Genomic DNA, 12,172 nt, shown 5'->3' with positions numbered 1-12,172 from the left:
ATGTATGAGAGCAGAATTTGGAATTCTATTTACATAAGACAAAATAAAATGTTTTGGGCATAATTAACATTCCTATATCACAAAACAAAGTGACTACACACCAGAAGTTACAAAGCCTTTGAAAGGACCTTTAAAATATTTGCGAGCACCAACAGGCACAAGAAACATCAACAGATATCTATTACTATTTATATAGTTTCTATGTGGCTACAGCAATTGTTTTCTTTTCATCTCTTGCACTTGTTTCGGATCAACGGGAATGTGATACTGAATACTCGCCTTCATCGCCATCAACAGCTGTACAATAAAAACACAAAAAAAGCACTGCAAAGATGGCAAGGAGAAACCATAAACATATATCGTCAAAGAACACGAAATTTTTGAGTTGATGTCATAATTCCCTATCTTGCAATTTCTCTTGTATGTTTTCATGATAGGAACCCTCTGCTTCAGATTCTATTTGAGCAGTTAAAGTTTCGACCCGTATTTTATATTTTTTCAACCTAGACTTCAGTTTTCCGGGCACCCGACATATCTTGTCAGCAGAAACGAAGAGGCGGAAGGCATCTGCACTAGACCTAGGATTCTGACAGGGGATCCCGAAGAAAGTGCTGATGGGCCACCTCCATTGGGCACCCCGTGGGAAGTGACTGGATGGCTGCTGCATTTCCATGACTTCGCGCAAACGAGTCAGTAGCACCTGGACGTCCTGATCGATCTCTAATATCTTCTCTTTCTTCATCAATTTGTCAAGCACGCTATGGAAATCTGTGTTCACTTCAGGGTTCTGAAAGGAAGGGCTTTCGAAACGTGGAAGATTATCTGATGAACCTTCTCCGAATTCTTGGGTAAGAACAAGAAGCTGGTCAAGGTCTACTTTTATCTGCTGCAGATTATGTAGTTTGTTGAGCAACAACTTGACCCGTTTTTGAGCACTGGCATATTCATCTTCTCCAAAGAATTTAGGCAAGGATTTGTAATCCACGAAACGAGCATCCTCAGAGAACTTGGAAGCATTTTCTGAATCTTGGTTCACAAGATCTTCACCACCTAAAAGAATTAGGGGAGGGGAAGCTTACATTAAAATGAACATTGCAATAATACACTCTCTTATTAGAAATAAATAATACGATCATACAAGCAAACTGATTCAAATTCAGCTAAATTATATTAATTGGAGTTTTTTGCCCAAATTAGAAATTTACTGATTATATTTTATGGTAATGTGTGTTTCCCTTTCTGTGCAAAAGGTTATTTCAAAGTAAAACATGAAACTGAAAATAGAATACTACTGCAATAATGTAAAAGTGAACATGAATTATACACAAGTTTACTAACTGAAAGATGTACCTAAACAAGAAAGGTATTGGGCTACTGAAAGAGGCAAAGAACATCTAGAGAGGAAAACTAAGTCGTAAATTTTATGATGCATTAATACTTGAGAGTAAATAATGGTTGACATTTTCTGAATTAGATGTGAAATTGTAACAATTGTGTGTTGAAAAAAAAATTTATTCGTATGTACAGCTATATCTTGGCCAACAAACACCTCTGATTACGAATTTTTCGGCTAACAAAGATTTTTTTTTGGGACTTTTCTGCCTCAGCTAACAAACATTTTCATAACATAAAATCTGTACTCAGATGGCAAAATGCCATAAATCACTTTTGTTAAAGAGAGAGGTGCGAATGAGTCAGTGTCAGGAAGAAGACTATTTATTATACAAGAGAGGACACAATATACAAGCACACACACACACACACACCTACACATATAACTAGAAACGACAGCTTCATGGACATGCAGCGCCATCTATACACATACTTATATAATGTTAACTCTAGCGTGATTACATTTCTAACAACTTTTCCTAAAAAAATTGTGTTGTTCACCTTCCAGAGTTCCGTTCTGCAAAATTTTCAAAATTGGAAGGTGGCGAAACTGTCTTTCTTTTTCAGTTTAAGATGAAACAACAGAGGTAAATTGTAATTAGTCAAAAAGCAACAGCATTGCATTTCGGCAAAATATTGTTTACAAATTCCTCAAAGTGGGTGTTACAACCTCTGTCGGGGGGGGGGGGGTTCTAGCAAGCTGGAGATATTCATTTATGCACCTATTTATGCTTTGAAGTTGCTCTTTTATAAATAAAAATATCTACCAAACTATTCTGGTGAGCTCCGGATGAACTACGAATCAGACAAGAGAGCCAATGGTGACAAAAGTTTTTTTTACAAACAAAAATACACACACATTGGACAATAACAAACGAAAAGGAAGACAAAAGAAAAAAAAACACCCATATAACAAATATACACTATGTGGCCCCAAGGGACACCAAGTCCTTCCTTAAGAATTGCTGCAATACACGATAAATAAGTGGTCTTCAAAAACCGTTCCGCAAAACATTTCAAGCAATTCATGTAGCCACTACATTACCTCAGATTCAATAAGTAAAATACTGTACCTACGTAGTTTTTTATTTGCCAATGGGTCTATTAATTATTTTTCACACTTTTGCTGGTCCGTGAAATTTTGCAACTGTTTTCACTGGCCCAATCCACAGGTATGAAGGTTTACATTGAAGAACATTAGGAAAAAAACATCTAATTTTTTTCTCCTTTTGAATTCAAATCCTATACTGTATTACTGTTGGAAGTTCTGAAGAAAATCAAAAGCTGTGTGTGTGTGTACATTCTATCAGCTTTTTCTTCAACAGGAGACAGCAACAAGCTACTCAATCTCCACATTAGCCTGATTTGTTTGCAAACACGCAATTTTCCAAAACAAATGATCAAATCTCACCTGCTACAACAGCTGCATCAGCTATACCAACTTGCATGTCTGGATACTGTTGATATGTATTCAGAAGCTCTCCTCCTTCATCAGAAAACAAGAAAACCATAGGGATGTTAACATCATCTCTACCATCACCTGACATGGCAAACATGGGTGCTGTCTTAGCACTACTGCCAGCATGGTGATCTATAAGCAAGGGAAAAAAAGCAAATTATGCATATTTTTCTTTTTGTTAAGAGAAGATGAATGCCCAACGTAGAATAGAAATAAACAAGAAATAACTAAACTTACCCAAGACAATACCAGCTACTGCACCAGCTTTTTCAAGTATGCGAGCCTGAATGAAAAAAGGGGGAAAAAATCAAAACAATACAATAATAAAATATCATAACATTTGGTACACATTATTTATGCACGAAGCAAGACAATAATACCAATGATTTTGACATTTTTCAGATAATGAAGTATAGCAATTATGTTTAAATTAGAGTAAATTAACTATTTACTTAACCCTTCAAGTGGCATTGACCAGATATCTCGCCTCCTTGAAAGCCTCTTATTTTAGCACTGACAAGCCCAGACATTTTGTAAAATTGATTCCCCCAATGGAACCCTATACCCCCTTAGTTTACTCCTGCTGAAAATCAGACGAATGCTTACATCATTAAAAAAAATATGGCATTTTATAGGGTGTTCAGTGCTTTCTATCATAGAAGAGGTTAAGCACTTTATATGTTCATTTCATTGCCTTTATTATTACAAGTCCATTTCTTTTCGGTGAAGATTCACTGTCGATTTGTGAAAAAAAATTTACATAAATAGCAATGCATACAAGAAACATGGATGAGAAAATGACTTCAAAAACTTACTTTATCAATAAACATGCAGTCCCCTCTTTCTACAACAGCTATTTTACCTTTCAAAGCCGCAGCATTATGAACTTCTGTGCATGCTCTCAGAGGCTGAACTATTTCTAACTCTGACTCAATCTGGAGGGTGAAAAAAAAATTCAAAATATTTCTTAATATCTCATCATATACATTTTTCAACTTGAAAAAGCTGAACAATGTTTACATTTCAATGACAAATGAAAACTGCCGGGCAGAGCATATATTTCATTCTCTTGACAGTCCGTTTCCCCACAGGGGTTTCACTGTATAAATACCTCTACAACAAAATTTTTAAGTTATAAGTAAGATACAAAATGCTTGATTTTTTTTCAATGAAAGAAAAGTCATCTTTTGATTTTTTTTTTTTTGGAATTCTGATTCATGATATTGCAAAATGTAAGAAGATTGACAGCAGTGCTTTACAACATAAACATTTTAATTTATTTTTTCAATTTAGAGAAAAAAATCTATATTTTATTTAAGTTTGGAATGTATTGATGAAACATCTCATAAAAGGAAATATATATATACAGCTTTATAAATCTTTTATAGGTGCAACAAAAAATAAAATGCCTATCATCAGGTCTTGACAAATCGAAATAAAATATAAGTGCCAACAAAATTTCTTAGGAGCCAAGCACTTTTTTTCCCAAGCGAAATTGGCCAAAATCTATTTTTCCATGACAGAGCTATTTTTCATATTCAAGATGAGCTGATAACCACTGTGCGATCATGTGATCATAGTGACAGATTCGTGTCACGAGGACCCAAATTCAAACCCCACAAACAGCACACTGATGGTCTGTTGAGGAGTTTGTTTTCCAATTTTGAGATGCAAATGCGAGCTAATCTTCCCATTAAAAAGTCTCAAAACAAAGAGCAATAGAACTACAGCAGTACAGTAGAATCTTGGAAATAAGAGCCCTGTAAGTTTGATTTTCCACATAATCCGAGGTACTAAAAATTGTCAAATTTCCTTCTCTTGAGACTATTTCAATATTTTTCTTTTCCCTCCAAGAACCCAACTTGATCTTTTTTTCCAGGAATACTACGTAGTACGCGAATATTGTAGAGTTTCAGTTTGAAAGAACTAGGCAGCCAAAAGCACTATAACGGATAACAGGTGCAATAAAATATTAGACTCCCTTGAATGATGATAGACCATTTCAACTTTCATAATGGAGGACTATGGCATTGTCCCCAAATTGCTTAGGTAAAATTATTGGAAATGCAGTTGAAAGCTATCAGTGACTCAGCAGTGTTGACCATCAATAACATCAATTTGTCAGTCACTCTTTCACTTTTGCACTCTTTTCACATTCTTCATTTTTTTAAACACATTGCATGGCATCTTTACCTTATTCAAGAATTTCAACCTTATGCTAGTACTGCTTTTTCTGTGTTGTCTTTTATTTTTAAGTAAAAACCAACATTTAAAGCATCTTCTATTGTTTTTCGGATAATTCAAGGTGGCCTTGGCCCCATCCACCTCAGATTATCGACACTGTTCTGTATAACCTAAATCAGGCATCTTCAACCCAGTGCTCCCTGAAGAACCAAGAGTGCTTGATGCTAGTGTTCGATTTCATGCTCGTGAGCACTTTATCAACGTCCCAAGGAAATACATATTGCACAAATTGCATTGAAGGATTGAAATCATTCTGATTTCACACATTTGTGTGTCAAACCTGCCGTAAGGGTGCTCTTCTTTCGATGATGAGTACAGACAGTGCTCGCGACTAGAAAAAGGTTGAAGACCTCTGACCTAAATATTCAATCATTACACTTCTCACTCGTAGTTATAAAAATAAATGGCAGCACTAAAATTCCCACACAATATTGCATATACACTAAGACTGTTAGGTACACATGCATATTTTTGGCACAACACATTTGGTAATAAATTGCCTATGGTGATAGACTGGAGCAATCAGTTTAAAAAAAAAGATAAGCGAACACAAATTCAGAGAAATCCTTATTGCATCTCCTAAGACTTCAATTTTAGAAGTAATTACATACACAATTTTTAGGCACCAATGGAAGTTTTTTAATTGTCATGGTGATGCAGACCATAGAATTTGTCAAGCCCTGGTTGGTACGATACAAACTTCTGTGTAAAGGATCCTGCTTAAAACATCATTTTCAGACCCTTATAATAAAACATATTAAGCAAGGGAAAACTTCTAAAATAGTTTTTTTTACATTGAAAAAAATGTGGACTTCAAAAATAAAGCTTATTTATATAGGAAAATGTCCTCAGCAATGACTTTTCAAGTGAGATTCATTTCAAAATAGAAGCAGAACATAAAACTCACTGGAGTTTTTCCTTTAATGTCAACACCAAACTGTGCAGGTCCAGCACTCATCATAACGGTTTTTTCAGTGTTTGGAACTGTGAAATAAATAACTCTCGAATTTCTTGCGATAGCTGAGAGGAAGAAAATATATTATGCTTAACAGAGATTTTATACATATATCAAAACACGTATTAACTATTTACTACTACATGTAAGTACATTAATATTGTTTTTAAAAAAAACCAACATAAAATACAAATGCACTCATATCAAACCCTCAAAGTGATAAATAAAATTAAGTATCTTGACCAGGGGTTTTGAACCTCTCCTATACAGTATGCACAAGAATAAAACAAAAGGCTGTAGGAATCCAACCCATATCTGTTTTTAAAATAAAATCATTCGAACACTTTCACTGCAAAAAATTGCTTTGTACAAAAGTATTAAAGTGAAAAAACCCATTACACAGGCCTGATTCAAATGCAAATTGCTTAATGGCTTCTTAGGAACTGAAGTATGTCTTACAGATTTTTACTCAATTGATTATCATGCTAGAATAGCATCGGAATTAATATTAAACACTGAAATATAAAATTAATCATCAAATGGTTATTTTAACTTCCTTCCGCTATCTTACTCACAGAAAAAGTAATAAAAAAACTCACAACATGCATAAGCAAAATCCTGTGCAAAAATAAGAAAGAACATAAGATAATTGCTGCCACCGCCACCAGAAAAAAAGTTCTGAATACAGTAACTGTATGTTGATTTAGCATGACAGCGATCAGTCAGCAAAGGGGTATTCAAGAGTAAGAGGTACCCATATGGAAGAGCTACATATGTGCATTAGTAATAGGTACCCTCCACGGTACCATTTACTTTTTCCTTTTTTTTCATTTCATGTGATTCTAACCCTTTAAGCGACATAACAAATAAACCTCTATAAAATTCCATATCTTTAATTAAGCAAGCTTTCTTCTGATTTTCAACAGGTGCAAAATAAAGGGTACAGGGAAAAGGTGTTTCATTGAAAAATAAACATTACAAAATATTTGGGCCTTGTCGATGCTAAAATAAGAGGTCTTCAGATAAGCAAGTATCTTGTAGTGTACGGTTTGAAAGTAAAAATGATTCCCAATGTGGGCATTAATGCCCCCAAGGGGGCAATAGGAAAAAAATATCTGCAGAAGGGGGCAATGGGACAAAAAAGGTTGGGAAACTATAGTCTAAGGCAAGGAACTTCAATCTCTCAAACATCATGGGCAAAATTAAAATTACCCCCCCCCCCCAAACCACCAATTCCTACTGAAGTATTTATAGTTGAAAGGCTGAATCACACCTCCCCCCCCCCTGATTTTCAAGGGCCTCTCATGTAATTTACAGTGACATCTACGAAAAGGGGGTCAATGGTGCCCCGAGTTGAACGGGGACGAAAATAATTGAAGATTTTATTTATTCTGAAATTATTTATTTTGTTAAATTGATTTTGATTAGTTCTGAGATCATTTTTTCATCAATCATTTTTTATCTAAAAAAAGTTTGATTAATTATGATTAACTCACAAATTACAAAATTATTATTCTCATTGATGTATAAGTTATTTTTTTCAGTAATTCTGAAACAACTTTTTTCAAAAATTCTGAAATTTCATCAATTCTTTCCTTAACTCAGAGTTTTCATCAATTTGTCCTGAAATTTTTCTTTCATTAATTCTAGAATTAATTGTCTTTCAATGTTTTCAACCATTTTCTGAAAATGATCAGTGGCCACGACAAAAACTCAGAGGGCCAAGCGTTGAAGATTCCTGGTCTAAGTGGGGGAGGACTAGGAATTTTAAAGAAAACCAGGTTGAGAAACGCTGATGTCAATTGTGATTATAATTTGAGATATTTTAACAATCAATCACTGTTAAGTCTACTCAACTGTGATTCTTCCATCATTTTTCCTCAATACATAAAAATTTAAGGAACATCAGAAATTAAAAATAAAAATGTTACATGAGAAAAAGCATTTGACATCGGCCCGGTCTTAAAAAATGATAGGTGATCATACTAAAATAACTTTCTAGATAATATGAACCCCTAGCAGCCACACAAATCAATGAATGTAAATGAAATTTGAGATATAGCAGTTTCAAAGCATGCACTCAAGAATAAGCAGAAAAGTGAAGCCATAGTTCTCACAATATGGACCAAGATACAAAGTTTTGAAAACATTCTAATGACAATGCTCATTTTTATGCATTGCTAAGTGATCGGCTCAATGCAAAACTATGAATAGAGTGGTGGAACAGTAGCTGTAGCATAAAAAACACCGGCACAGGACTTAGACAAAGAAGCATATGGAAACAACCTATGTAGATCACATTACTACCGCATGAAGTCCCCCACCAAAGGGTTAGCACACCGTTTGGCGAGATCATCTTTCTTTGACTGTGTCGGCTTTTATAATGCTGAAGGTACAGTTAAAATGTCATTTATGGTTTTCACTGAATTAATCTCTTAGCAATGCAAAAAAGTGGGTGGTGCCATTTCAATTTTTCAAAATTTTGTTGTCGTGATCGTAACTGTGAGGGCTAGGACTTTTTCTTCATTTTCGAGTGCATGCTTTGAAGCACTTATATCTTGAATTCCATTTGCATTCATTAATTTTTAGTCATAGGTAGCTTGTATATTGGGAAAGTTATTTTATGATCCCTCCATATTATCATATTAACAAAAATAAGTATAATAATTAGAATTTTAAAAAATAAAAATATGAGTTGATCATAATAATAATTATGTGCGATTTGCTGTCTTCAAGTTCTCAGCATTTAAAAAGTACATTCATACTCTCTAACAGAGAATTCTTTTGAAAATAAATAAAGAAAGGGTCAAATACTAAAGAGCAATTCACATTAAATAGAGGTATCTGTACATGCTTGTTTTAATGTAAGAACATGGACGATTGATTCTGAGATTGAAATTTTTAGTTTGGCAATGAGAAAAAAAAAATCTAACTTTTCCAGCTGAAGACATCAGTAAAGTTTTATTAAATCTGATTTTAATGCGGTTTGAGGTTCATTATAGATGCATAAAATAGCATTTTATATATATATATAAAATCTGAATGATAACAAAGCCTTCATTTGTTACATCTAAAGGTTTACTATATACCGTAGTTCAGGATAGAGAGGTTTGACTGTATTTACCAGTATTGTGATACACAAGCAATAAGACAGTTAAACACTAAAGAAAATAAAAAGCATTGTTATTCCAGTACTGATTATACAGGGTGTCCTGTAAGTCTTGATTTGGCCTTTATCTAATCAACCATTTGTCATAGAAGTATGATTCTAATTTAAAAAATGCTCCAAGTGTATTCAGAAATCACTCTGTACCATTTTTGAGTGAAAATACAGTGTTACAAAATAAAAGATCTACATTTTCTACACAGTCCCCCCCCCCCTCAACTTCCAATTATAAAGTTGTTGCTCTGTCTCTACTGAGCCCAACCAAAAGAAAAATTTCATGTTTTTAACTGCAACATTCACTGAGATATTTGAATTACAAAAATAGAGAATATGTGAAAAAGAACTGCATAAACTAACAGACAAGCTCATTATGCGGGTTTTTTCCCACCTTTTCTCTGATTTTTTAATTTGAATATCTGAGCGAATATTGCAGATCAGAGAATGTTGGGCTCAGAAGAGACTGAACAACAACTTTTTCATTGGAAGTTAAAGGACAGGAAGACCATTTAAAAATGTAAACTTTTTATGTTGACACACTGTATTCTCATTCTCAAAACTGGTACAGGGTGATTTCTGAACACATTTTAAGCAAATTTTTAAATTGGAACCATACCTCTATGACAAATAGTTTTATTTATTTCATTTATACAATATTACTTGGCCAAGCACAATACAAGAGAATGTGGTGGTGAAATTGGACTGAGGTGACGTGTATGTTACAAATAAAATCTGAAACTGTTGTAAAATCAATAATGTTTGATAAGAGATTGTTCTATTCAGTTATTGTTTGAGAAAAGAGATAACTAAATTTGAAACAATCTGTGAATGCAAAGATGGGTTTTTCAATTTTTGGGAATGATTAACGCTATTAGAAAAGTAAAGGCTGGGCTAGAATATGGGCAGTGTCAATATGAAAAAAAAGCTGTGGGGGATTTTGAAAAAGATACTCAAGAGGGCAAGTCTATGGGTAGAAAGTGGTTGGCAATAAAGTTCAGTAACAGAGGAAGAGGAAAACCAGCAGTTTAAAATGAAGTGGGCAGATTTATTTTAAATGGATTCTAACTTGTCTATATTGGAGAGTGTATGGGGGGTCCCAGATTTCACCAGCATATGAAAGTCCTGGAAGGATATAAGTTTGAAAGCAGAGATGTCTGAAGTGACGGGTGGAGTTAAGATTTCGGCAAAGAAAAAAAATTTTTTTTTTTGGGGGGGGGGGACACACACTGGTTTCCAAAAACTTTTTATGAAAGTTTATGAAAGATGTAATCCACGTAGAGGTTCCAGAGGTCAGCAGAAATTATTGCACCCAAATATTTATGAGAAACCTATGTGATTTTAGAGTTGTTGATGAGATAAAGGATGAATTACAAGACACCCTGTATGTTGATGAGTCTGAGGAACATTTTTTCAAAAAAAAAAAAAAAAAAAATTCCCTGACCATTGCTTCATTGATTGAATTTATAGAAAATAGAAATGGCCTGTTATTATCATTATTTTTTGTAATATAGCCCTATTATTATTATTCCTTATAGCCCTATTGCTATTTGTCATTTCGATAGTTTTCATAGTTAAAACTTGTCTGCAATAATTTTTCAAGGGAGGAAAAAAAAATAGAGAAAAATCACATTTTATAGTTTTTGCTGAAAAGACAGAAAAGAAAAAGACATAAAATGTAGTAGTATAGTAGGTTAGAGACCTGGGTTGTTGTCCCAACCAACAGTTGTCAAGAAATAGGCCCCAGCTAGAAAAAAAAAGAGAGAGAAAAGAAAAGATATTTGTCTTCAGGGACAAAACGAAAATGAGAAATTTCGATAATATTGGAAAAACACCAGATATGTTTCATATTTGATGCATAAATATTAAGGGAATTAAAATAAGTAATAAAGAACAAGTTAAAAGCCAGAAAACCTGTCTTAAATGAGTGAACAAATTAGTCTGTGGCTTTACTAAATAGCTACCTACTTATTTTGTCAACCGAAATAAATAAACTGTAGAAAAATGGGATCTTTTTAGAACTGGAATGTGTTAAAAGCTTTCATACATTACATTAAAATAGACTGACAATGAAATTTAAATAGTTAGACGATGTCAGCTCAATATAGCATTAAGATAATTTTAGGAATTTTAAAATTACATTCATACTGTACGGAATCCAGCTGTGTTCATGACAGGGTGATGTATATACAAGTTATATATTTCACGTAATACAGTAGAACCTCTCTATCTTGAAACCGATTGGGGGAAGGGAGGGGAATTATTCAATAGAGTTTTTACATAGAAAATATAACCAAAATAGGAAAAATATCCATGGAGTAATCTAAAATACTATATTTCACTATAAACTCAAAATTGCATGAATGAAAAAAGCTTAGGCTTTCTCAAAATCATGGTTCCACTACAATGACTTTTTTCTGCATTGAATAAAACAAAATTGTTGAACTCGTCTCTCAATATCAGGACAAGCATGTTTCTAGAATTTGCTCACTCTCTTGATATTGTTTTCACTTTTTTGATTCTGATTATTGTTGGAAGGGTGCCACAGGATATTCCAAACTTTGATGTGACGTTAAAATTTGTCTGAAATTTTTGAAATCTTCCTTCCCCCCCCCCCAATTTAAAGAACTTTAGACATTTAAAATAGCCAATCTAACCATTAGGAACATACTTTTTCTGTTATGAGAGAAGCAATGATTATTTTATTTTCCTGAGGATTTGTGATAACCAGCTTGGTTAAGAAAGAAAAAAACTACTATTGACACAAGGCTCTGATTTCTCTATTATTATTTCTTTCTTTTTTGCTGCCAGATTTACAATTTTTCATCTTAATCTGTGCCCATCCCATCACTTTAATTTTCATCAACATTTTACTTTGTATCTCCCCCCTATTTTCTATGTAGTAGCTATGAATGAAAATATACATCATCATGGTGGATAATCAATGTCATAAATTTCCTTT

At 33.7% G+C, this 12,172-nt stretch overlaps 1 protein-coding gene across 1 annotated transcript in view; it reads right to left on the bottom strand.

The window, feature by feature from the left end:
• Nucleotides 1-260: 260 nt before the first annotated feature.
• Nucleotides 261-12,172, bottom strand: part of LOC149087020 (ER degradation-enhancing alpha-mannosidase-like protein 3) — a 56,626-nt gene continuing 44,714 nt past the window's right edge. Inside the window, exons 18-23 of the mRNA XM_089231240.1 lie at nucleotides 10,913-10,957; nucleotides 6,003-6,115; nucleotides 3,667-3,786; nucleotides 3,089-3,134; nucleotides 2,804-2,983; nucleotides 261-1,050 (exon numbers count right to left, since the gene is read on the bottom strand). Of these exons, the coding sequence (XP_089087366.1) occupies nucleotides 392-1,050; nucleotides 2,804-2,983; nucleotides 3,089-3,134; nucleotides 3,667-3,786; nucleotides 6,003-6,115; nucleotides 10,913-10,957 (1,163 nt within the window). The 3' untranslated portion in view covers nucleotides 261-391. The remainder of the gene's footprint in view (nucleotides 1,051-2,803; nucleotides 2,984-3,088; nucleotides 3,135-3,666; nucleotides 3,787-6,002; nucleotides 6,116-10,912; nucleotides 10,958-12,172) is intronic.

The sequence above is a fragment of the Pholcus phalangioides genome, unplaced genomic scaffold, assembly GCF_987345545.1.
Source record: "Pholcus phalangioides strain wild (caught in Gottingen) unplaced genomic scaffold, Ppha-v1.0 ptg000004l_1, whole genome shotgun sequence".
Taxonomy (NCBI): domain Eukaryota; kingdom Metazoa; phylum Arthropoda; class Arachnida; order Araneae; family Pholcidae; genus Pholcus; species Pholcus phalangioides.
The sequence above is the reverse complement of the archived record's forward strand: the minus strand, read 5'-3'. Positions and strand labels throughout refer to the sequence as shown.